Consider the following 26,728-nt stretch of genomic DNA (forward strand, 5'->3'; position numbering starts at 1 on the left):
CCTCCTTACTGGTACCTAGAAACAATTAACAGTCAATTCTGATGGACTTTGGGACAGACTCTTCTTACCAATATATTTGTCCAGGTTTTGTTGGATACCAGAAGCTGTTTGGATGGAGTTGCTTCCACAAGTTCCCCTTTGAAGGATTGCGAATCCTCCTGAAAACAGTTTGGGATGCTCCAAGCTTTAAAACCCCAGAGTTTGGGTATAAGTACGTATAGTATATAAATGACCCTAGATTTGGAAGCTTTTCTTTGCAAGAAAATGCCTGGTGAGAGAAGATGGAATGCTGAGAATGTATGTGTTTGAAGGATTGATTGGTCATGGCTAGTTCAATGCAGCTGCCTCTTTGGAGCTGTGTTTTGGAATCAATAAAGACCAGTGAGCTGGGTCCTGAAAATGCTGCTTCATAAGTACAGTCTTACTGTTGTGCTGACACACAGCAGGAAAAAATACGTCTGTGCTTGAGCCAGCTTTCTCCTGTCAGCTCCACTAACGTGGATGGGTGAGTTCTTCCACAATGAATGTCACTGTTGAGGTAGCAAGCAGTGGGGATATGCAGTATGAGCACACAGTTCTCTGGATCTTCAGTTAGCTCTCAATTCCGTTTCAGCATCAGGGCTAAGAGAAGATTTTAAGTGTACTTCATATGTGCAGGAAAAGCTTTGATGTATAGGCTCTGCTTTTTTCCATCTGATTACTGCTTGCCTTTTAGCAAAGGGTGTTTGGATTGGCCTGCCACTAGAATGCCATCTTCTAAAGTAATTAAGCACTGTCTCATGGTTTAATGAGCGTGTTGGGGAAGGGGGAGGATGTCACTGGGCATTTTGCTGATGTTGTTTTGGGGTCCCAGTTCTCAGAGAAGACTACTGGAGGCTTGTCCTCCAATTTCTGCTGTAGAGTTTAATCAGTTGAGACAAGCTGCTGAGCAAGTACAGAGGAATTTACAGTGCTTGAGGAAGGAATGACCTAAATAGTTGCCCTGTGATTCTGTTGTGGCTTATTTCCATGTGAAATGTAAGTAACTGAGGGAATAATGATTGTTTTCAGTTATTTCAGTGGCCTTGGTAAGATAAAGTATGAAAACTGTTTGGAAGAATAGTCAAAGCATACAAAACATGATATTCTCCATTCGGTTATTGGAGTGAAATGCTTGAGGATAGTAAGAGAACCCCTTCACCCTATGCCACTGACTTGCTATGGACCATTTGGCTATCGGGTTTACTTTTACCTGTTTCATCATTTCTGAAGAAGGTACCTCCTTTTTGAAAAGTACTCTGGCTCTTTTTTTTTATCAAGCAGGTGAAGTGAGGATCAGTGTTCTTGGCTTTGTTTGGCAACGATACAATTGGTGCAGACCATGTCTAATCAGTATGAGAATTTCTGATTCGGAAGGGGGGGATGTGACTGGGATGCTGAAGTATCTAACTGGAATGTGACTGATGGCGGACTTGACAGGGCTGTGGTATGGGAGGTGTAAGACTTGAGACTTCAGGCCCCTCAAGTTCTATTAGGATGGCATTTTCACAGCAACTTGCAGTCTTAATAGTAATGACTAAGGTATGGAGTCCGTTCAGTGCTCTGGAAAGCTGCTAGATTTGCATAATTCTGTTTTTAAGACACCTCTGATTTTGGAAGGAGTGTCCTATTGAGGTTGTTCAGCAATTTGTGAGGAGCAGCCCTAAAAGGGAGCCTCCAGATTGTGATTTATTTAATTCTTTTTAACTTGCTTTTGCGTTTCTGAGGTCTAGAGGTATATGCGTTTGGAAAATCCTCAGTAAGCATGGAAGTACTGTTGGAGAGCTGTTTACTATGGGGAGCTGGGACGAGAGCTTGTGTTTTAACAACTGTTAGGCTGTTAAAACCAAGCATTTGTCACATAAAGTTTAAGAGGAACAGATAGATTTGAAAATTGTCTCAGAATAAGCATTTTGTTAGTTAACTTCTATCTGAAACCTGTGATATTTAAAAGACCTCTCCACCTTCTCTCTGGAATGTGAAGAGAAGAATGATTAGCTGGGTTGGGGCACTGCATTGAGATTTTGAGGTCCGAGTTCAATTTTCCCTCTTCCAGCTACTCTGTGTTTGACCTTGAGGAAGTGATCTAGTCCCTGATATTACCAACAGTTAAACTTGTGCCTAGCTTAATTTATACCCGAGTTGTACCTTTGGAGGGGACTCAAAACATGTTAAGATTACATGCCCAGGAAACTCTTAAACAGAGGCTTTTATTTTGGGGTTTCGGTTCTGATTTGTAAAAACTACTAAATTAGGGTAAAACACTGGCTGCAGACTAGCGTAAATGCTGCCAGTTCGCACTTACAGAATTATACTAATGCCAATGCGTGGTGTCTTATCAGACTTCTCTTTCCTTTTGTTTTGCTGAGAAGCAGAGAGGTTCTTTCTCCTCTCCCTGCCCCTTGCTTTTTGGCAGTCATTTTAGTAGTTCTTCGCAGTGACCAGCTTCAGTGATTGTTCTGTTTGTACCCACGTAATATTTTCCATTGAATTTACTATTGTGGTTGAATTCTTAAAATTATATATATAAATAAAAATGATTTGCTAATGCAGAAAGAATGGAACTACTAAAAGAGTGGGTTTGCAAGACTTTTTAGGGCTGCTTTTTAAATGTGTTTATTTCCCGTTGTAATTTATGACCTCTTTTAGTTATAGACCCAAACTGAAAAAAGGTACAGTAAATGTAACAAACCTAATTGAGCCCAGAGACTTGCCTGGTTCAGAGATGGGGAGGGGGGAGTAAGGATATATGACAAACTTTTTCTTTATTTGCAAAAAAATATGCAAAGAAGTGTCTGACACTAATTACATTTTGCTTGTACTGAGGAAGAGAGCTGCACAGTGGTAGTAAGCGATAGGAAGATGGGAGTGCTGCAGAACACATGAATATTTAGGAATATTCTGGACCAACCATGTTGTTTCTAACTAGAGGTGCTAGTTAGACTGTTGAGTTCAAGGGAGAGGTTGGATTTCTGATGTCATGGGGAAACATGTGGGGATACTTAGTCATTAGAGATTGTTGAGCAAGTGCAACGCTTGTAGACATGCTTGACAAGTTCCTTATTTCAATCTATGCAGAAATCCTCACTGGCTTCAATGGTACAAGAAACTAATCCTGAAACAGTACAGAATGTGCTTTCCAAAGAGCTCTGAGCATTTGGAATAAAGGTAAACTAAGTCATGGCCCTGGAGCCTGTGTGAATGTGCAGCTGGAGCATTGTCAAGAGCTCTTTGGTGTGTCACTTGTTTCACGATGACTCTTGCACAGTGTGTCCTGATGAACTTTGAGTGAAGCTAGTGACAGTTTTCAGTGTGGAGTGAGTTTATTTGTTGTTCAGTGCTGTTTCGGGTCTCTAGCTTGTAAGAATTACCTACAGGGTAAATGGAAATCCTGTTGCTAGTGATATTAGATAGATGCATCTGAAAGAAAGCGGTCAAACAGTTAATGTTAAAAAGTCTGCCTCTTCTGTCTTTCAAATTGTCCCAGCAGGGGTTGCATTTCATGGTTGACATTAGCCATGCTGTTCCAGCTCCTGCTTCTTTCACATCCTGCTTTTCATCCCCCCTCCCTCCTTACGTTTTTTTTTTTTTTTAATACATCTCTTATTCAATGTGGTTAATAAGCAAATTTGTCATCTGCTTATTTTTGTCTTTGCTAACACTTCCCCCACCCTCCGGTTGAGACCAAATTAACAGTAAGCCAGTGAATTGAAGATAACGCTACTGTGAATTATCCTTTGCTGCAGGGCAGCTTTGCATTTGTAGTGCCAAGCTGACTTTAGTTTGTGTGACTAAAACCAGGCAGTGCAAAAAGAACTGACAGGAGGGGCTCATGGGCGTTGAAGGGTAGTGACTGAGCTTTAGGAGGCATCTCCTCAACAGGCTCTTTTTTGGGGGGGGACATCTTTTGCTGGTCTGTCTTGGCCTTGTCCTGTGGGTTGCTGCATGAGTTGCACTTGCTCTTTACATTTGTAAAAAGGGGGCAGAGATGCAAAGGCAAATACAGCGTGGTTCCTTACTGTTGGTGCAGTGGGGGATCCTTTGTCAAGATGGGCATCATGTTTGGTGAAGCAATAGTGTAAACTCCTAGTAAGAAAACAATCCTTATTTTTAAGAACTTGTATTGCAGCTAAGCAAAAAGGAACAAACTTAAGGACAGGCAGCATTGGAGGGTTTTGTTTGAATGAGGGGATCATGGTACAGTAAATAATGGGCTTAAAGTAAAACTTGTTAAAAAGAGAGAGGTTTGATTCCCAGCTTTGCATATTTTGTATGCACACAAATGATCTCTTCTTTGGAGGAGAAAAAAGGAGCCAAGATTCTGTTATCCTAGTGGTATAACATGAGCTTTCTTTAGAAGAATCACTTCTGAGGTGGTCAGAGCATGCTCCTTGAGCGCCGGCACTTAAAGATGCAGCAGTCCTTCCAGCTATGGTTTTTTATATTTGGATGATGTAAAGCAAACCATTCTGCTGGAAGGGCAGTGGCTGCTCTCTGGGTCCGTGAAGTTCTACAGCTCATGCTTTTTGGAGCAGCCTTAGCACTGCATGTATCTTACACACACAAAGGGAACGGAAGAGAGTAAGGTCGTCATCTCTCTTTATTAGGCTTCGTGAATCAGGCACTGAAATTGTGAGCTGGGCAGGTTCAGCTCTTCTGTTGCACTTTGCTCGCTTTCCTACTCCTGACAGCCACAGAGAAAGGGACGTATTAGGCAGAACCTCTTCCTAGGCTTGGCAGATCGGCTCCTATTTACTAAAGGCTTTTTCAGACTGTCGTAATTATCATGGTGGCACAGATATGATAGGTGTGAGCATGTGAATGAAACCGTTGGAGAAAACCCTTTAATTTTTTCATCTAGCAGGTAAAGAAGTTCCATTGTGCTATTATTTCCATTGATAACTATTGAGCACTAGTAAAGCTTTTCAGCTGGGTGAGGGCAGTCTAGAGAATCAAGATCAAAGTACAGTCTGATGTGTTTAGGAGCGAGGGTACGATTAGTGTGTCGTGGTAGTTCTGGATAATATCCCAGTCATCTCTCTGGAATATTAAAAGTTTTGTAATCTGGCTAAGTATAGGTGTACTGAACTGAAATACATCCCCTCCTGACACAAACAAAATACGAAAATGTTAGAGAGAAATCCATTAAGGCATAACACAACTGTCCTTTTTAAGGAAGAATCTTGCTGTTTGCTTTACGTGAAATAAAAGTGAAAGTAATAGAAAATGGATGAGTAGAAATGATAATCACTCTCTGTGCCCAAGGTCTGGGACCATAGCCTGGGATATACTGGATACAAGAACAAATTCATGACATAATTATCTAGTCAAGCCTGGCAAACTGACTAAAGGTTGCTTCCAGTGGTTGCTTCTGGATGCAATTGGTTTTGACAACCTTGAGTCTATCACTGTCATTCCAATAACGTGTTGCTTCAAATTAAGCAAAATAAGACCTTTCTTCTTTTTTATAGTGCTAGAAACTGTTGGGTCTTATTGTTCCTTTCTCCTTTTATCCTGAGGGCTTCTAGGAGCAGGAACAGTGGTGATTTGTCTCTGGATTCCAAGCTGACAAGAAGCTTTACAATATGTTGGTTAATATTTGGGACACTGTGAACTCTCAGCAGCAGGCTGAGTATCATAATTAGAACTCTGTATTTTTTATTTCTTTGGAGTAATGCCATACAAATCAGGAAATGGCTTTATAACTGTATACAAATAGGACATTCTTGTGAACTTTCGTGACCTCAGGGATCTGGTAAGGTTAGGTGATGGTGGCTTTCGGCTGGGCTTTTAGGTTGGCAAATAATGCTGTGGATGATGGATTGTTTGAGCAGCTGGTTCAACTTCCAGTGCGTGGGCGTTTAGTAGTAGACAGACCACAGCCATCCTTTGCCCCACTGTTGATACCTCAACAGGCAGAGGCTGAGGCATGTCCATTTGCAATGAGAGGTTCCTCGGGGGATTGAAGGATCTATGCTTGCTTGTTGGATGAGTGGAAAGTTTCATTCTCCAGGATTAGGAAGCTGTTTAAACTTTCTTTGAGTTCGTAGTTTTTTCCTTCTCCTTTCTGGGAAGTCTTCTTCACCCCAGTCATACTTCTTTGCTGCTTTGTCCTCACAGGACACTGGATGTCGCGTTGTCCTCAATCAGCAATCCCCCACGCATCTAAAAAAGGATGCGTGAGACAGACTTGTGTCCAGTGCTGCATATGTTGGATAAATGTGTTTCTGATTTTCAGTACTTATTCTAAGAGTTTGCCTCAAATATTTCCTTCTTAACAATTTTATTTTGTTCTTTCAGTCTTAGGCATTTGGATCTATGTTTTAGGCACTTGTGAAATCAAATGTGCTGCTGGCAAGTAATTGAGACCTTTACTCTATTAGAGGCACAATACTAAATGTTACCAACTCTCTAGCTGCTTATGGAAACCTGGCTCTTAAAAATCACATAACTCTTAAAAACTTATTTTAAGTAGTCCTAGAACAACCTTGACTTTTCCTTGCCAAGAGTGCTGATTTCTCACATTCGTATATTCTTGTTCTTTAAAATATTTTCTTTTTACTTACAGCAGTGAGGTAAAATAAATAAAAACAATAGAGATACGCACATCTGTCAGCTCATGAACTCTTAAAACATTCTTTTCTCTAAGGATAGTAAGTAGAGAAATTTAAATGCAAAACAAAACCAGCTCTTGAAAATATATTATTCCTTTCCTAATATGATTCACTCTCCTGAGTGTTAAACGGTAAGCGCAGATGTCAGATAGCATTCCAAAAAGTGTTCTGTGGAGGCAGTATACAAAAGCTGAACTTTTATTAAACCTGTGTTATCAAAAGAAGCTGTGTCTCTGGGGGTGGAGCCACGGTGCTACTGGAGAACAGTGTCTGCCAGGGCAAAGCAAAGTAACGCGATGTTCTTGAGAATCTGACAGTACCTCCTTTTGTTGCTGTGTTTTCTTATGGACAGGTTTCCTTTTGAAAATAGTGACTCAGGACATGGTCAGAAGGTAGTATCTGTGTTTAAAAGTTATAACTAAGGCACTGACAAGGTGTCTTAAACTATTTGCCATTTTTAAGATTCTGTAAAAGAGGTAGTGGCTTAATGTGTATTTCTGATTTCCCCACTAGACAGACTGACTTTTAACAGGGTTCTTGGTGGCTTACTGGATACTGGTTTTAAAAGCAACAGCTAGACCTTTCCCTGTGGCTAAGGTACTCGGCATGTCTTTGGGCAAATATCAACAACTAGTCTATGCGTTGAAGTTTAATCCCCATTCTTGTCCCCCTTCCCACCCCCACCCTGCTCCGCCCCCCAGATCCATACTGTCTCCTTTTAATAGCTTCTTTTTCTCTCTGTAGGCTCCAGGGATCACTAATTAAGAAATGAGGCTGTGGTTGGTTGGATAACCATTGGCAACTGCTGCAGTTAGGGAGCTGCTGGTTGTCCTGAGTTGCTGACAGAAAATGAGTAAAGATAGGAGCACAGCTGTAACAGAAGAATGGACAGATTACAAAACCTCTGGGACCGGGTCTCTTCTTATCTGTCTTTGCCAAACAGCAGGATATATGTCTCAATGAAATCAGAATTAGGAAATGACAAAGTGGAGTTTTACTCTTGAGAGATGCTATCGGTATCCTTCTGCAAAAATAGGATTTGGAAAGCTCAAGAAGCTGTTCAGGATTTATGGTGTGGATCCGTTGAGTTGGAGCTGTTTAGCCACACTTTACTGTTTCTGTAACAAAAGCAGGAATAAAATCAAACTTTACAGTTTGCCTGCTCCAGTGTTATTGTTGACGTTGAGTCAATTGAAAGTCTGACCTGTGAAAAACTGTTGCGACTTACGGATTGTAGCGCGCTTGGCATATATGATTTTGGTGCTTGTGAACACTCGGATGTGGATTTGGGCTCTTCTCATTAGTTTGAACTTGATACGGCAAACAGCTTTTGCTTCTCTAAATAGGATTTGGAAGAAATCTTTTGCAGTCCTGCTGCGTGTCCCAAGCTGAGTATTATGCAGCCTAATACAAACACAGTCTGGCTGCATCTGCCTTTTCATTAAAGGTTGTTCCTGGTGCTCTGCCAGCTCTCTCAAGAGAGGGTGGAAATCTCTGCTGTGCAAGTGGGGCCAGCACATGCCTTTTTGTAGTCAAAGGCCCGATGGCTTATAAAGTTCCCATGACAGGAAAACACTGAGTTTGATGAAAGATGGATGATGCAACTCTAGCAATAAGGAGAACTTAGAGTTTCTTCCCAATTTCAAACTCAGCCTTCTTGGGGCGATGAATGCATTTGTCAGACATGCCCTAGCGATGCTGCATGTCATTTCAGAGTGCACAGCTAGTCAAAATGGATTCTAGACACCATTTGGGCAGGGTGAAGAAGCTGTGCTCTGCACCCTGAAGATACAGCTTGCCAGTGTTTATGCATGTAGTTCTCTAGGGAGTTAGGTTATGCTGGCTCGTGCCTTATTTTAGTAAAGCAGAAAGGCTGCCAGTTATCTTTTTTGTGGCTCCATCTCTGGGGCGTGCTGCCCGGTGTCAGTATGTACAAACCTTCTGCAAGGTTCAGGTTATTTCCTTGAAAAGATAGGGCTGCCCGGGGTGCTATTTGTCGATCTAAAACCTGTGGGAGATTCAGATTTCCCTGTGATGCGTTCCACAGCCCAAGTAGGTAACATCTCAGAGCTTTGTTAGATCCCTCAAGAGCTGCAGAGTAACCACAATCGCTGCACAGAACCGGAGGGGTGTTACGTGTGTGCATCTTCCAGTCTGGGCAAATGAATCCCTTGAATCCAGAGCAACCTTTGCAAATACCGTAGCAATCTCCGTGGTGAAGCTTGTAAAGTTTAGGCAAGGGGGACTACTTGTTACGGATTGAAAATGTGAATTTCCTCTGAATGGGAGTCGGTTGCATTTTTTTTCTTGTTCAGTTCCTAGTGAAATGCCACGCTCATGATGACAGAGACTCTTCAGGAAGCTGTCTGTGTCTTAAGGTGATTCCCTAGCACTTGGCAGACCTGGGTTCGGTTGACAACCCTGCCACACAGTTCTCTGCCTCATCTTACCATCTGCTAGAAAAGATGCAATAAGTCTTTCATCTCGTGTTTTAGATGATAGGCGGCTTATCTTGTTCTGTATGGTGCCAGGATAATGAGGGTCTGTTTTCTGTTTCAGAAGGCTTTAAATGCTCCTTAATTAAAAAAAAAAAAAAAAAAAAAAGTAATTAGGCCCTATGTTTCCCCTCTCTCTTCCACACTGATACACCGGTAAATTAAGACAGAGGTTCTGTAGGATTCTGTACTTAAACCTACAAACAGTCATTTAGAAGTCAAATGTACTTGGGCTCGTACAGATTTGGAAGGAAGGGTTTGCATTTTGCCTGCTTTCCCTTTGCATATGGAAAAGGTTCAGTTCTCTCCCTGTGATGCATAAAATCTGAACACCTTTTATCTGAACTGTTTCTCTGAGCAGCCTTTTGGGATGCTGAAATGACTCTTGGAGTGGGAGGTGTGGAATGGGGAACCAAACAGGCAGAGCTAGGCAGGTAAAAAGCATGTACCTCCTATGTTAATGGGGGCTGCTCCTGAAACAGTCTGCCTTTGTGCTTTACCAGCTGCTAGGTAATACTTACACAAGTGCAATATTTGGAGGAGGACCATTTCTTAGTCCATGCATGTTCTTGGCAAGCTTGCTGCCTGTCTTATGAAGGGTGCCTTAGCTGAACGGTTTGGTCTTTTAGACCTGTCTAATTTTTATTTTCCTTTAATGCATGGCCTTAAGAGCTGTTGGCAAACGCCTCTTGGTGTATTCATGAGGAGCGAGGACATGGTGACCTGATGGGAAAGCCTGTGCTGCACCTGGGGAAATGGTAAAATACAGCAATGTGGGCTCTTTTCATTACAGCTTTTTTTGTTTTGGTTTGGAGTTCTTTTTGTTTTCAATCTTGTAAGTATGAACTGCACAAGAATAGCCTGAACAAATCTTTCTTTATAAAGAACTCAAAAACCTGTGTCAAGTACTGAAGTGAGTCCCTGAGCACTGCAGCTTTCTTCTTGCTTCTAGTTCTTCAGGAGTATAGTAGGAAATGAAGCAACCATCTCTCTCTCTCCCTTACCAGTGTCCTCCAGTTCTAATCCGAAGGAGCCACGCAGGAGATGAGGGAGGGTGGCTTGCTGATGTTTATACAGACAGCTGTCTTCTACTGGAAGATTTCAGTTTTCTCAAGGCAACGCCTCTCTTAATTTGGTTTTGCAAGCACATTGAATACATCAGTACATGCAATTTGTGCTATCACTCTTTGGCATTTTTCTAAATGAAATGGTAGATATTTTTGTAAAACGCATTATAGTGTAGCTTGAAATAGCAAGCTCATGGCTGAACGTGAACATGGGGCTGGGGGGTTGTGCTTGCTTTCAAGAACTTCTTTCACTTCTCTGCTGGAACACCTTTCCAATGGTGAAAACAAAAGTTTTGACTTACTGTGGTGAAAGTCTTTAGAGAGTGATCACCATCCCATTTAGGCACGTATCCAAAGACTACCCATTTCTTTAATTTATATCCAAATTGGGATTTTGTGACAAGCTGGAGATCTCTCTTTCAACGCCTAAACAAACTTGTAGGTCCAGTTATACTTAGAAGTTGAAGTGTGGGTGGAATTTATTACTAGATCTGAGTGTAAGAGGTCTGAACTCAGCTTTGCATTACGTTAGAAGTTTGCCTTGCAGTGTTGCTATCCCAGGGAAATGTGAGGAGGCTCTATCTGGGCTTCCCCTATGCTGCTAGCGTGTTCCTTGTGGGAGACTAAACTTCGAAGGGGTGGAGACAACGACAACTTCATCTTGTGACCTGAATTCCAAAATACTTCGTCCACAGCGACTTTCCAGGCCATGTATTGAATGACTGAAACAGCCATGAAATGGATTCATATTAGACCCCTCCTGGCTTGCCTTTGAGGCTCGATGGAGATTCTGGGAATTGTGCCTGAAACTGATCTCTGGGTAGGATGCATTTCTTAAGCTTGTGTGAAGAAGTGACTAGTGAAGGCTTCTGGTGGCTTCCCACAAAAAATAAATAAATATATATATATATATATACACGGTGTTTTAGGGTTTTCTGTGTAATTCTGTGGGAGAGTTGCCATTCGGCATGTGCTTTGAAGGTAAACAGAGGTGGTAGTCTCCACCTTTGTGCCTGTGTTTTATATAGGTCTGGAGGCAATAGGCGCTATCGCGTTCATTACCGCGTATGTGTAACTTGTCATGGGCTGTGAGTTATATTGCTGGAAGCTGGAGGAGTGTAGACCAAAAGACCTTATTGAAATGAACTAAATAGTTTTCACCACATCAGTGACCAGAATTATGCCATTTAATTAAAATATGTCTAGACAAATAACCTAGGGGGAGATATTATCTATAATAAGTGTTTGAGGTTTCTGCATAGGGACCATACTAAATAAATTTATGAATAGCTTCTTTTCTCTCCCAAGAATCTGGAGTCTTGGAGTACTGTAGCCACTGCTGGATAATATGGTTGTTTCTCGTGAAAGTAGGTTGGCATTCATCTCTTCATTAGCAATTATTTTAACCTGTCTGTAAATAAATATTCTGTGAGGTATTGATTAACACTTTTGGCTATTTTTTGACCTAGCTTCATTATTTTTTTTGACCTAGCTTCATTATTATAATAAGGTACTTTTGAGAGAGCACAAAAGGAACGTTTCACAGAGGAATAAGAATTGATTCTTAGCTTGGCTGCTCTCATGTATGTTTAGCATTCCTCGGTTAGCGTTGTTTGGCAGCTGACACCGTATCTGTCATGGTTGTGTGACACCTTTATTGAAAATGAATTGAACAGTTGTAAAGTAAGAGGTCTGGAGCTGCTCCCATATGCAGTGGTTACTTAGAATGGCAGAAATAAACCCACTTCTAGTTGATCAGGAAAAATGCTCTATTTCTAAGGCCGCATGTTGAACTTGTTTCTTGCTTTTTTGTAAAGGACCTGAAAGTCATTCTGACGGAGAAGTGGAGAGGGTGGGCGTGTTTTCAGACAGCTCATTCTTCTGCTGTCTTTCAGAGAGTGATTTCACCGCATGGAAGTTAGTGGACCTCTCCAGAAAGGTGCTTCGTTCCATATTGAGAGTAGTGGACTTGATGGAATATGTGGGATTAGGGTCACAGGCACAGTCCTTTGACTCGTTTCTCTATGAATTGCTCTGGAATTGATTCCTGAAGGATCATCACTTTATTAATTTGACATTCCACCTGTCCTTTGCAATCTTAGAGGAAGATCTCTGCTTCTCCTTCATTCTTCTATCAGCAGAACATGGCATATGCTGAAGGTGGACAATGACATTTTTGCAAAGTTAATATAAACAGTTACTCATTTTCTAAAATGAGGACCTGACTGTATCTGGGATTTTTGTTATACTGTGCGTTAATATTCAGAGACTATCTTTTTAGATGAAAATATAGTTATCTTTAAAATGGTGTTTGCGTGAACACATGATAAAGAAGAACTGATACCACATAATTAAGGGCAAGTATTGTGCATGTTTTTTTACCATGTGGGCAAGATTGGGCTGGTACCACTAGTGCCAGAATCATTGTAGTGGAAAGATAGTTAAGCAGAATGCTCTGACTTGCGTGTGATCATGCCAGCATTATCAGTGACAGCAACTGGATTGTACTGAGATGGAAGTAACATGTTCCTGTACGTGTATATTTTTTCCCCCTTTAGGACAGAAAATAGATTCATAAGGTTACAATACGTCGTTGGTGGTATTGCCTTTGAAAATAGATTGCTTGGCGTCTAGTAATGCAAATAAAGCGTTCTGGCAATAGTCTTTAGCTGAGAAGCTGGTTTTTTTATGTTGAATTGTGAAGGCAGTGTAAGAACATGTGACTTTGGTTTGCCTCAGCACAAAACCTCAGTATGCTGTCTAGCATTAGTTGCCTCATTTATTCGCTCTCATAGATGCAGGCACATGATGGTATTGGGGTCTTGTCTCTCTGCATGTTATTTCAGTTGCAGAGAAACAAGGGCTGTTCTTGCAGTCCCTTCTTTCTGTGGCTGCAGTGTGATGTGTGTGAATATCAGCCTTTCCACAGAAGATACTCAGACCCTGAAGAGCTTACAAGTTGCAAATTGACTGTTAAGTCTTGCTGTGGAACAAGGTCCTAACTCAGGGCAAAAATAACTGCCTGGGCACTTGGCCATTGTGAAATGTGTGCAAATACACAAAGATAAGAGACATCTGCTGTCTGTGGGCTCAGTTCTTATTGATGGTCAATATTATGAATAAGAATAATGGATTGTTGCATAATAATCATCTGGCATTTTGGAAAAGGATCTATAACACAGTGGTCTGGATATCACTCATATTTTCATAACATCCTTCTGAAGTATTTACTGTATCCTTCCTCCAAATTATCCTCCTTTGTCAGTTTAGCCCTGCCTAAGTCAGATCCATCCCTGTGCTGAAGCTGATACACTATTTAAGACCAGGTCAGGTGGAACGTTGTGATTGTGCTTTTGTTTTGCCCAGCAGTGAATTACACCTTCAAAAGTTAGTGTTGGGAATTTGAGGCTGTCATTTGCTAGAAAACACATTGTATGAGACTCCTGAGTGGACTGCAGTGCCCCAATGCAATTCTTTTGGACTCTTTCTGCTGGGTGTGTAGGTGCGTTGTCCTATAATTCCAACCTTATTCTGAAATTGTTACCTTTCCACGCAGGTCCTTCTTGCTACTCAACTTGTCAGATATCTTTATGTCAGTGTCTGCTTGGGTTGCACGCTTTTGTAACCTCAGCAGCTATTGGCACTGGGTGCAGCGATTCCCTGGAGTGACCTGGTAACCAGCCCTCAATTCAGCTACTGAAATCGGTTTGTCAGCAGTGACAGAGCTGTGCTGCTGCATCTGGCTCTAGTTCGTGTCTCCTGCTGTCACTCATCCTTCCGTGCATTCAGTCCACCCTTTCTGCCTGAAGAGTTTTCTATAGGTGCAAACTCTGAGATGAGAGGTGGGGTCTGCATGCCATTTTGGATGTGTGATAGGGAAGAGTGTATCGGTCTTAATTAGAATCCTGTTAGTATGGGAAGTCCTCAAAATAATTTGTGGCAGCCTTGGCTTCAAGCGTGGTCTGGCAGCCAGAGGAGGTACTGGTGTCCCTAGTGTAATCTGTGGACTGTAGTGAAGCTTGTGTAACTATTGCTGCTGTTGTCACTCCTTCAGCTTGCGGTGTTAAAACTACTTGGATTTAGGAGCCTGAAATGCTTCTTTGTCCGTTTTGATATTGAGCAGATGGATTTGAGGCTGAAGCTGAGGCATCCTCACTTCTGGCTGGAGGTCCAAGAATAGTGGCTGCAAAGTGATGCTTTTTGCCTGTTGATGAATTAGAGTTACATTACCCAAAACATCCTTAAGGATGATTTAAAACCTTGGGCGTTCATGGAGCTCTTCATGCTTCCCAAGTAACTTCAAAAGGACTGGAAGCATAGCTGAAAGGACATACTGTGAGAGTCTGTTTGTACTGAGGGAGGCTGTGTTATCAAAATCAGTGTTCTCTTTGCACAAAAATACGGATCTTATTGGTAGCATACAGTAGGTGGAGTGGCTAATAAACTTACAAATCATGCGGCCTCTCTTGCTGTTTATCAATGGGGCTGCGAGCTGTTCGGGATCAGCTAAAAGCATCGTGAACCTTGCCTTTCAGTTCTCAGCTTCAGAACTGGCTTGGAGAAAGGCACTTGGAGTGTGTATTAGAAACCGCAACATCTCAATGAATCGGTATGTAGCTCTCAGTGTGCAAGGTCATGACCTGACTTCAGCCTGCAGAGGCTTAGATTTTCAACAGGCTGCATCTCTGCCTCGACTTTGTGCGAATGTCATCTCTAAGTGCTATTTTGAGAGTGTCCTGTGCTGGAGTTTTGAAGATAATTGCACCCTGGGGAAAGCAAAATCAGAGCCAGCTGTTTCAAATGGGCATTCCACAACCAACTTGCTGCTGGCAGTAGCCTCTCTTTTACAGTATTTTTCCTAGGTTTTCAAGAACTATTTCATTTTATGGTGGCTTGTTAATATTTATTGTGTTATAACTAAAGACATTGGACTGGGACTTGGAAATCTGGGTTCAGGTCATAATTATGCTGACCTGTCCCTCCCTATTGTGGCTTCCTTGTCTTTACGGCAGAGGAGATGATATGTGTCTCTCCTTTGGGACAGTTGCAAGAATAGATTCATTAACAACTGTGAGATTGTAATATAGTCACATAAATAATTTACTAAATAACATGGAGAGTAGAGGAAAAAGGGAAATAATAGAAAAGATAGAAGACTGTTAGTGAGGCTAAAACGCTTTGCTTGTTGTGGGCAGTTTGGCCAGTTCTGTTCCAGACCCTTTCCGAGGGAGTAGATGGTATTGATGAAAACAAACGGTACGGCCTTAGGACTCCAGAAGTGAACCGTTTGCTTGACTTCTCTGTGCACATAATTAAGAGTAAGCTTTTTTTTCTGCTAAGTTAGCTGGTCATGGAGTGGAGGATAACACTATGGACAATTGGGGCTATCTGTGCTAATATAAAAATAGCCTAATTTCTGTAGATACCAACGTATAATGCCATAAATGCTTGTATTTTAGAGGGATTTTCATACCTCGTGCACAATCTGCACAACCACTGAAATATTGTTAATTAAAGAGAAGCAAATTGTATTCCCTATATGCCATTGCTCTGTAACAGTCATAAATATTTTAAAATACTTAGTTGGAAGCCTTTCCTCGTAGAGGCTACAAAGTCCGCTATATTTGGAGACCCTTTTGAGAAAATGGGCAGGAGTTCTGGCAGGGGTCTGTAGCCTAGCACAAGTCCCTGTTGTGCTGCACTTGACTGAAATGGAAGGATGAGACAGATCTGGGCTGGGAGCCCAAGTACCAGTTGGTTCAAAACACGCAGAACCTTTTAGTATGAGTCACTGTGTCAGACCGTTGGCACTTTGTAACGACTGTTAGGCCTTGGAAAGTGCTTTGAGTGTGATGCAGATGGCTAAACTGGATGGCTGTAGCTCAAAATTCCCCTGTTTGAGTTGGAGGCAGCTGTAATGCAAGTAATCTCTGCTTTCCTCCCTCCCTCCCATACTCCCGTTATTCTTTTTTAATTCATGTGCAGGGATCTTGCTTAAGCAGAACTCTGGATTTCTCTAATCAAGTAGGTTTTTTTGCTGCTCAAATGAGTACCTTAACTTTTAAACACGAAGGTCCCATAATTTTCTTGTAGTAAGAGGGAGTGTAATAGTCCAAGTGACCTCCTCAAGGTCATGCAGCGGGTTGGTGGCAGAGTGGAGCCTAAAGAAATTTAGTTGTCCTGAGTTCCAACTCTGCTATAGAAAGTGAAGCTTTATGTTTGAGATGCAGGGCAGAGGCAGGACGATTCTCTCTTAGAGAATGCAGCAGTGCCTACTTCATTCATGTGTTTAAGTTTGGTACAGGACCCAAGTGCCAAAACTTTTCCGGTATCCTGCAGTTCTCCTGAAAGATGAGGAATTATCCGTACTGTTCTAGAAGGCTGGCATGACAAACAGCTGGATGTGCCTGCAGGAATAAAGGTGGGGTGGAGAAAACAGGGAAGAGGCAGTGATGTGGGCAAAAGTGTTTAGTGTGGTGATGATGAAGATCAGATGTGGCAGAGGATAACTGGTGTGTAAATACATGAATCCATTGACTGTTAATTGCAGGCAGAATCGCTAAGACCGCATGTTTAGATTTCTAAAAGTGTTAAGAACAACACGAGACACAGTAGCAGCTAATTACATAAATGAAGAAAAAGAGAGTTTCTTAATGCATTTGTTACCTGTGCAGGAAGAGGTGACTTCCCTGATACCCATTGCACATAGTTTCTAGCTACAATTTCTATAGAACCTGTAAGAAGGAGCTAGTGAGCGTGGTGGAAGGACAGAAGGTCAACCCCAAGGTGACTTTAGTAAATGGCTTTTATGCAGGAGGGATATTGAACTGGTGTAGCTGGTCACGCGGAGCCACTGCTCGGCTGGTTTGTTCGGAGAGCTCTCACGTGCGTCAAAGTTAGGTATCTTTGTTTGGAGACTGTTTCGAAGAGGCTTTTGTTCCACACTTGGGTGTGTCATTTATATCATAATTGTGGGTAGCGTGTTGATGTTCATTTTTGACAGGTTTATGTGGGAGCTGGCATACGCAAGCGCCTACATGGAAGGGCGAAGCATTGTCAGTGGTGTTTATGAATAACAACCTAAAAAGGAGAATGCTGGTTGCGCTCGGGCTCTGTGGTATTTTGAGGAGTGATTGGCATGAGCCTTCTGTTGAGAAGCACTGCAGGTCTGCCTCAGAACGCTGCAACGGCGGCTCCTGCGCGCTAGCTCAGTGGGGTGCAGACGAGATCTGAGGCTTTCATGCATCACAGAAGGCTGCGGATCTTTTGTGTTGAGCAGAGCCCTTCTATGCTGCACTGCATTACAGTGTTTATCTGCTCAGCAAAAAGATTCTCTCCTCCTCTCCCCTTTATTTCCAGAATAAACAGTATATCCTAGCCAAGCCTCACCTGTAAATTCAGTGGGTGGCTTTGTTTTCATTCTTTTCTCTGAGTTGGAAGGGTGGCTAAAGGCTCTCGGTGTTGTGACCTCAGCTACAAAAAGCCTGAAGATTTAATTCTGCATTGGAGATTCAAACTGAAATGTTAATAGCTTCAGAAAGGCTATTTATAGAGCTGCAGCCTTGGATTCCAATTGAGTAGTCGCAATTATGATTACATACGGGTCTACAAATTTAAACAGCGCTTTGGAAAACTGCTGATGCATAAGTAGATTCAAGTTGCCTAAAGAGGTTGTGGAAGCTCCATCTTTGGAGATACTCAGCACTTGACTGGGCATGGCCCTGAGCAACCTAAACCCGCTGGGAGCAGGAGGTTGGACTGGATGACCCTTGGATTTCTCTTCCAACTTACATGAGTATGAATCAAAACTAACATCTGAATAATCTCTTACGTGCCTTTGTGGTGATGGGGGTCATTGGAGATGTGTTTAGAACAAATGGCTTAATTACTTCGCTTTCTCTCTAAGGATCTCCAAGCAACTTATAAAAAGTAATGAATGAAGCTTCTCTTCCCCTTCTCCCATCAATAAAGGACAATAAGAAAGAATTAAGAAAAGACTTGATTATAATCACAGTGACAAGGTAGAATTGATCTGGTGCTAAAGTTTATTAGGATGCGCACTTTGTGGCATGGTACACATTAACTTAGAAAGAAATTTGTAGGGGCCACACTGCCGTAACAACCAGATTGGGCTTGCAACTGGCGAAGCAAGCAAAGGAGAATTTCCTTGTTAACCTCATTTTTCTGAGTAGAAAGAAAAAAATCTAGCTAATTCTGGAGATTAGGTCTCTCACGGGCATGCATGATGCAATCAAAATGCAAGTGTATGCAATACTATCAAACCCAGTGTTTAATTTCCAATTGCCTAAATGCTTATGAATCAGAGAGTCATTAGAGGTTTGCGGGGTTCACTTGGTATTCTTAATATGGAGTCAGCATGTATTTTGAGGCAGCAGACAGCTTGGCAGAGGGATGAGAGCAAGGGTAAGCCTAAGCAATCCTTGGATTTCAGACTAAAATCCTCTTTGGAGGAAACTCAAGAAGTGAGGATGCTGGGAGGGTAACCAGGAGTGTAAACCTATCCTAGAAGCAGGTGAGGTGTGAGAGGGTGAGCATGACTCGTTTCGGTAAATGCACAAATACCTATTTGTGCAGAGTAGGGTGGTAGCAAAGTCAGAGGATCCGGACACAATTCCAGGAAGTGAGAGGAAGGAGGGGCTGTTACCAGCAGCGATTGTTTCATTTAGTAATTAGTTCTTAAATCTCCTCTAAGTCAAATAAGCCAGAGGATGTGAGCTTCTGAGAACTATTGCCCCCTCCCCTTCCCCGCACATCTACACCCTTTTATGCACATTCTCTTTCTAAGTGAAGACTGTATTGATGTGAGATTTGATAGTGGGGAGCTTGCTGACAATGTAGAGCAGGTGCTTGGGGGTGTTCAAGAGCGTGGGGGCTTTTTCATGATCTGTCGCTGACATACTGTGTGATCTTGGGTGAGTTGTTCCCCAGTGGTTTTCTTTTACCTTCCTTTTACCTGGTAGATGCATTTGAAGGGTGGACTAAAGGATCTAGTATCTTGTGCATCAAGATTTTCCTGGAGTATGGTGACGAGGAAAACGTTACAAGACTCTAGATGTTTAAGAAAAATGATCTAGCTGAATTGTCGGTGTGCTGGCAGAGCCTGCCCTCCCTCCCCTTTGCAAAGGAGAATTGTGTACAGCTGGAACACAGCAGGGCAGTACTGGGTAGACCTGCTGCTGGTAGGTCTTGCACCCCAAGTTGTCTGGAGATGATCGGTTTGTTCTGTTACTGTTTGCTGTGCATGGAGTGGTAGCTTTGTAAACAGCTTTGTGGATAGATGTTTATTTGCTCTCTTCTCTCTGACCTGAAGTGGCTCATAACCTAGGCTGAACAGGAGATTTGTGCATCCTGGGGTAGAGACTGCGTGCGTTCCAACCTTGCCAGCAATTCCAGAGGCACAGTGCTGCCAGGAGGCAGGATGTGACCTGGGAAACAAACAGCCCCTCTTCCGAAGGGAAGCTTTAACTCTGTGAGAGCAGGGGATGTGTTCCTTGGTATGATGATCTTTGGTTTTATTATCAAACGGCAAGTCAGTTAGTATCAACGACAAAACAAAAATGATTGTGTTTGAGAGCACTGGTGTCATATCTCCACGACGAACCGCATCCAGTACCAGTATTCACCTCAGCAGGTTGTCTCTGGCAGATCAAATACATCACCTCTTCTTCTTTGCCGTGCTGGCTTGGGCTGTGTCTAGGTTGTGAACCCATTACTTAGGGCCTTAACACCCTGGGTTTAAGCTGCTGTGTATATTAGTTCCTAATGGACCGTGTGTGTTCCAAAAGCAGATAACGGCACGGGTTCTAAGTTCTTGTAGAGCAAAAGATGTCTTCTGGAATACAAAGTTGTCCTCAGACAAAAGCATATGGCTGCAACCATTCATCTTCCTTTCTTGCCTTCTCTCCATTGCTTATCTTTCCTGGGAATTGAAAGGAGCTGCCTCTTTACTACAAATAATGATTTGTAAAACAGTGATATTTGAAATTAGTGGCTGCTGCTGTCTTTGATGTTCTTGGCACTGTTGATTGCTACCCAAAGCAAGCTGGGAATTACAGTCTTGTCATTCTCCTGCCTCATAGCTCAAGGCTATATTTAGTAGTTCAAGTTGCAACAGATCTGGAAGTTGTTCCCTTTAGCTGCAACAGAAGGCTAATGCTGTGATAGCACGTTGTTTTGTAAGGGGTGACTTCAGCGTGCTCGTTTTCCATCACGAGGACAACTGAACCAGTCTGTGCGGTATTGCAGGGGTATCCTGACTGCCACCACATATGTCAGTTTTAGAAAGACAAACCCACCCCCCCCACCCCCCAGTCTTTTCTGGAGAGAAACCCACAATCTCTGTGGTTTTAGTGCTTGACCTTTGCCTAAATCTTAGAGCTTGGTGCAGAACTTCTGCATATATTTCTGGGGCGCAGTAAGCGGCATTTCCTTGTTGGATGGGAAGATACTGTCATTTAAAACATGCAGCTGTCAAGATAAAATTAATACAGCATCTTTATTTCCTGATTCTACCATTGGATCTTTGCTGAGTGAGTGTTCTCTCCAGGACTCTATGAAACACATATGATAATGTTTGAATTTGAGTCAATCCACTGGGGCTGGAGATCCAAGCAGATGTTGAAATCCTCTGTCTGCGCACAGAGTTTGCAGCTCCAGAATTACAGGTCTGAGAGCTTCAGTGAATTGTGAAAGGTTTCTGAGGCACTGGGTATCTGTTGATTTCAATGGTGTTTACTTTTAATTGTCTCTGTAGAGTCTAGGTATAAATGACTGAAAACGATAATGAAATCATGTGATCTGTTTCCTGTTGCCAAAATGTGAAGGGAGGACAGATGCATTAGGAGTTAAATGAATATTTTAAAACGTTTTTCTTTCCAATAATAGGAAAGGGGTGAAGGCTGCTCAATATTGTACAGCTAGCCATTAACAATGCAAATAAATGTGGAGAAAGAAATGGATGTTAATTCCTTCTTTAAAAAATGGTTTAAAGTGTGCAAATGCCGGTATTAGTGCTGGTGTCATTTATTTCTAGTTTTCCAAAAGTAGGATGGAAAGAAACTCTTTATCCATTTGCTTTCTCCTTCCTAACTGTTTTTTCCCCCCTCATAATATGACACTGTTTCATGCATAGTCAGTTGCTTTGTGGCTATTGTGGTTGTTTTTTACACAGCAACAAGGAAGACAAAAACATAAATAAAGGAAAATGTGGTTGTGGAACCACAAATTTTCATTGAGTTTGACTAGACTTCAGGTTGGCTTTTTTAAAGCTTAGGGGTTGTCAAAAACAAATCGTCCCTGTTCTGCGTAGGGACATTGAGGCCAGAAATCTATTTCTGCTATGGATCTACTGTCTGATTTGGTATAAACACGGCACCATGCTCCTCGCTGCCCATAGTTAGACAAACTTAGAGCTTTCCTGTTTGTTTGTACAGTGCCTTGGTCAAAAGGTTCCCAGTTTTGGTTGGAGCCCTTAGGTAACAAAAAGAATGTCTTGAATATTCACATCAATATGTAGTAGTAAAGCTTTACACTTAAGAACAAACCTGGCGATTTTGCAGTTGAGTGACTTTCTATTAGTTAGCTCGGTTCCTTCAAGCTGTACATTAAGAAAAACCAAAACCCAAGGGAAAACCCAGCCGATGGTCCCTGACCTGGGCAGCCACCTTTGTGAGTATCTCAGGCTCTTTAGGATCGTGAAGCAAACCCTTTCTTGGACAAGTGACTCCCAGGACTTAGCAGAAGTACTCTGTTGGTCTTGGCTGTCATAAAGCCATAGTTTATTTGGATCTAGGTAGAAATGGGAGAGCTCTGCATTTACAGGAAGCCATGGGCGTTGATGCTGTTCCTGTAAGTCTGATAAATAGAGCACTATGGATTAAGTGAATTAAGGTAAATTCTGGCAAGACCAGGACTACTTCTCTCTTGAAATAGGAGATTAAAGTGGATTGAAATGTCCTGTAAGCTTGCTGTGTTGTCTTGGAGTATTTCTGTACATGAGGCTGCCTGAAATGGGAATTTGACACATCCTGCATTTGAGTGCTTGTATTTTAGCCCTATTTGAGCACTTACTTGTAGGATTAGAAGAATCCACAAGAATCTTGCTACAAGGAAGGCAGCAGTAGCATTTGAAGAGATGTTTGCACAGGGCTTCAGGTTTCAATAATTGCTGTACAGGGTGTGTGGTATAGTGTGGGATTTTCTGTGCTGCCCTGCCTGGGGCTGCCTTGCTTCTGCCAGATGCTGCGTTTAGAGTTTGCTCCAATTTGCAGATTCAAAAAAAAAAAAAAAAAAATCAAAAAAAAGGCTTGAAAGGAAGCTTGTGCCTTAAGGTCTGCTTTCTAGGCAGAAGTGATTTGTGTCCTATTGGGGGAGTGAGAGGATGAGAAGAGAGTCCTGCGTAATGTCTGAAGTGATGTTGTTCTTACGAAGCCAAATGGGGAGCTAACTGCCCTGCATTTCATCCGTATCTCCTTCCTAGAGATAACCAGACCTAGTGTTGTAGTAGATAACATGGACCCTTTCTGTCCTGTCTTGTGGGTCATCATCAAGAGAGAATCCATTATAGCACTGATTCGGAACTCTGCCATATTACATTGAAACTTTTTAATATTAACAGTGAAAGCAGCCCAGCTGTTTTACCAAATCCATTTTTTTTTTAAATTTTTTTTTTTAAATCCTGTTTTACCAATCAGGATTTCAGAATTAGCAGAGTTCAATGATTCTGGTTTTAAATTAAGTAATAAAGCACATGTTAAAACTGAAGCACTGCTCAGACTGGGTTCTGAAATGGTGATTCTTTTAAAATTTCTCATTTGACAGTCTCTTCAGAAGCCACCAGCAATGTCTAATTCTTCTCCAAAAACAAAAAACCACCGTCTGAGAGATCATGGCCTTGCATAAATGACGGAGGTTTGTTAAGGAAGGTGATGCAAATGCAGGGTTTTCTTAATCTTTGCTGCTTCAGGTTGGAGCCCTCCAGCCTAAAACAGCACTCCTAAACCCCACGGTGTAAATCATCCTGCTGAAGGATGACATTTGCCACTGGTTTGTAGAGTTAGAAGCTGGCTCACTGGGGGCTTGTTGCAAAGAGGGTACCCCCTGTAGTACTGAACCACTAGCTGGTGTTGAACCTGCTCTTTTCATCTGGATGAATCCAAAGTGACTCCAGTGTAGCCAACAGCACCGCTGTTTCCAGATCCTGGATGGGATGGAGAGAGGCCGCCTCCAGCGGGTCCAGCTCTGCCAGCTACGTGGTCCAGGGGTTACAGGGTAGCTGGAGCCTGACTGCCTCCAGCAGACCTGATAAAAACCTTGCTGACTTAAAACATCATTACTTTACTTTCCAGGAGGGTGAGTGAGCACTGGATTGTGGGAAGAATTCAGAATATCTTTTTGTGGCTATAAATATATATGTATGTGGTTGTGCCTGGCTAGTTTAATGACTATAAGGTTGTTAAATGGGGGCCATGTTGGTTACTGTGGTAGTTAGAAGAACAGAAGCATTTGAAGTAACTTTAGTTGCTGCTGAATTGGAAGCTTGGAATTAAGTCTGATGAAATGGAAACATTTCTGTTTTCTCAGTAGTTGTGTTGTTTATATTCAGCTCCGGCCAAACTGTTGAAATAAATGCTGGTTCTGAGACACTGAAGCACAGCGAGTGTCTTCAGAACTGAAAACCTTGTGAAGAACCTTACGCTGGTAAAACAAATGGCTGGTTTTATTCTCCTTTGTTGTAAGAGTTTGGGTTCTGGATTAAGCCTTTGGAACAGCTCCGAGCTGAATGCTATATGGGCATTACATCTGTTTAGAAGGGAGCGGGGTAGGTGAGGGAACTCCAAGGCACAGCTGCACCTCCGTGTTTGACCACATCAGCTCTTCCCCTGGGCTACGCTTCACCGTTTTGAAACCATCTTGGAGCAAAAGGAGGGATGTACAGGGAGCAAGGCAGGGGGAGGGGGGTCTGGCTGGCGAGAGTGGGAAGAGAGCTTGAGTTAACGAAGGAGCTTGTGATGCCCGTCCGATGTATGGGAGGTGAGTTCAGTATGGTGTTCGGTACAAAGCCTGACCACAAGTCCTTCCGTGCCTTGCAGCGAAGGTGGTGAGTTGGGCTCCGAATCCACTCTAGGAAATTGGGGGATTAGCCCTTTCTTTGCTGCCAGAGTGGCCTTAACTTGTCACCTGGGGTCACAAGACTGCACAGCACAGTGGGATTTTAATCACCATCAGATCTTTAAAGATTGTGGTGAGATGGAAGACTCCGAAGTGGGAAAAATGCTTGTAATTACTTTTGTGCCTACCAATTTGGAATGGTTGTCTGGAAAGGTACTGTTCTCCCCTTTATTTTTGCTTGCTTCTTTTGTTCTGAGAGTCATGTATTCTTTAAAGATTGAAGACCTGCCGATACCAATGTTTTAGTGAAAATTTGTATTTTTCCTGGAGCATTTAAGAAACCCATTGTCCCTTCTGATCTGATGTAATTTCAAACTCTTGATTTTCTTCCTATTGTGTTTTTTTTTCTTTCCAGGGTGGTAAAGGAGGAGATCTCGGACGACAATGCAAAGCTACCTTGCTTCAACGGAAGAGTGGTGTCCTGGGTATGTTGGCTAATGTGTCTGTACGCTGTGTTGTTTGATACGGTGGGTGCAGTAGCAGGGTGGTCAATACACGGATCCTGATTTTTAGAAGTGTCTTGAATCTCAAATTGCGTGGAAGCAATTACATCTATTTTAAAAATGAGAGTGAGGTTCACAAATGTGTGTGCAGCGCTGAAAAAGTGGTTTTAACATGAAACCTTTAATATTAGTAACATGTTGTGTCCTCTTCTTTCCCACTCTTGTGTCTCTTCCTTTCCTAAGCATTACTGAATCTCAGAGGGCTCTGAAATAATGCTGTAAAACCTCACAAAATAAGCCTAGACTTCTAAAAGTATTTCTTTTTTTTTTTTCTTCTTACCTTTTTTCTAAAAGCATTTCTTTTTTTCTTTTTTTTTTTTTTTTTTTTTTTGCTTACCTTTTGTGGAAACCAGTAAGAGCCAAGCTCTAATCCTTGTTTAAAAGAAATTGTCCCACAATTTAAGGTTAAACGTAAGAGCCAGCTTGCTGTTGGTAGGCGAGTAGAAGCACACGTTTGTCTGCGTTACACATTTAATAATCAGGCTTCTGCCGAATCATTGAGTTTTAATACTTAAATAGCCAAAACAACTTATTGAAAAACAGCTAAACGTGATATTGGAGGGGATTTTGGTTATGTTATTTGAATTTCACTGTATCAGTATTGTGTTAGTGTCTGGAAGGTTTAAATGAGGTTTAAATCTCTGAGCTCAACATTCAGTAAGAAGACAGAAAAATTTATAGCCTTGGAGAAATAAGCAGAGCAGAGCAATTTGGGTTGTAATTTGTCCAGTTATGGAGGAAGTCAGTGATCCAGCTGTTCATCCCAGTTAGAGTGCTGCTCAGCAGATCGCATCTCCCTTATTCTTTCTCTTGCCTGTTTTTAACGTGTTCATTTCTCCAGTATGCCATGAATTTGTCACCTGTAATAGGTGCTCGCTTCTCCACATGCACAGTTCCTTAGCCACATTGTGGTCTACTTAATGGAGGTGCAATAAAAGTCTGTGGCTCCCCAGGGTTACTGTGTGAAATACAGGAATTCCCACCTTCCGATTATGTTTGGGGCACAGATAAACATGCAGGTGAAGTTGGTGTTTGGCCGTTTGGTGAACGTATTTCTCCGTCTGAGGATAGGAGGTTTACCTGTCAAGATTGGTTAAAGTGCTGCAACTTTAAGCAGAAAAGAGGGCACTAGTATTTTAGATTTTAACACCAAAAAAGCATTTGGGACATAGTCTGTGATTTTAATATCCTCTTTCAAGCTGACCATACAATCTTGTGTATCAGGAACACAACAAAGGACAAGGAGAATTTTTCGTTTTCCTCAAAACTCAAGTTTGTCTCAAGTATGAAGTGTTTTTTTGTTAAGGGCTTGGCTTCAACAAGTGATGCAAGTAGGGTTAGAAACCGTAGTGCCACAAATAGAACTTTGCTGAGGTAACTAGAGATATTGGACAACCTTTCAGCATTGGATGTACATTTGGATATATGTTTGCAGTCTTCTTATTTCTGGTAGGATAAAGATAAGCAGGGAAGTCAGAGTAGTTTAGGTTTACAGGAGTTTTCTCCAACTGCACGGTTAGGACAACTGGGGCTACTTAGGATTCTCAGCTGGAATGAACTTCCTTGTCTCCATCTATTTTTCCAGTCCTATGATGATTTTAGGAGTTGAAGATTTTGCTTATACGTTTACAGTCGGTACCCCTAAAATATTTCAGTATCCCAGTCACTGAAGTTATACAGGATGAAGAAACCTGTCTGGGCCTTGCATATAATCATGCTGGGTAGCTTATAGTTTCTAAGCCTGGCTTCTTGCAGACAGGATTATGGGTGCTTTCAGTAGAAAATCAAATACGGTATATTGATTGCATGCTATTGCCCACAGTAGTGCGTTCTATTGTCGT

The 26,728-nt window shown here is 42.1% G+C and overlaps 1 protein-coding gene across 3 annotated transcripts in view; it reads left to right on the forward strand.

Moving 5' to 3' along the window:
* Nucleotides 1–26,728, forward strand: part of DVL1 (dishevelled segment polarity protein 1) — a 104,644-nt gene that overhangs the window by 12,712 nt on the left and 65,204 nt on the right. For all 3 annotated transcript variants that reach the window (XM_037378839.1, XM_037378840.1, XM_037378841.1), the window contains exon 2: nucleotides 24,740–24,809. In XM_037378839.1, coding sequence (XP_037234736.1) covers nucleotides 24,740–24,809 — 70 coding nt within the window. The remainder of the gene's footprint in view (nucleotides 1–24,739; nucleotides 24,810–26,728) is intronic.

Source organism: Falco rusticolus, chromosome 3 (genome assembly GCF_015220075.1).
Source record: "Falco rusticolus isolate bFalRus1 chromosome 3, bFalRus1.pri, whole genome shotgun sequence".
Classification (NCBI taxonomy): domain Eukaryota; kingdom Metazoa; phylum Chordata; class Aves; order Falconiformes; family Falconidae; genus Falco; species Falco rusticolus.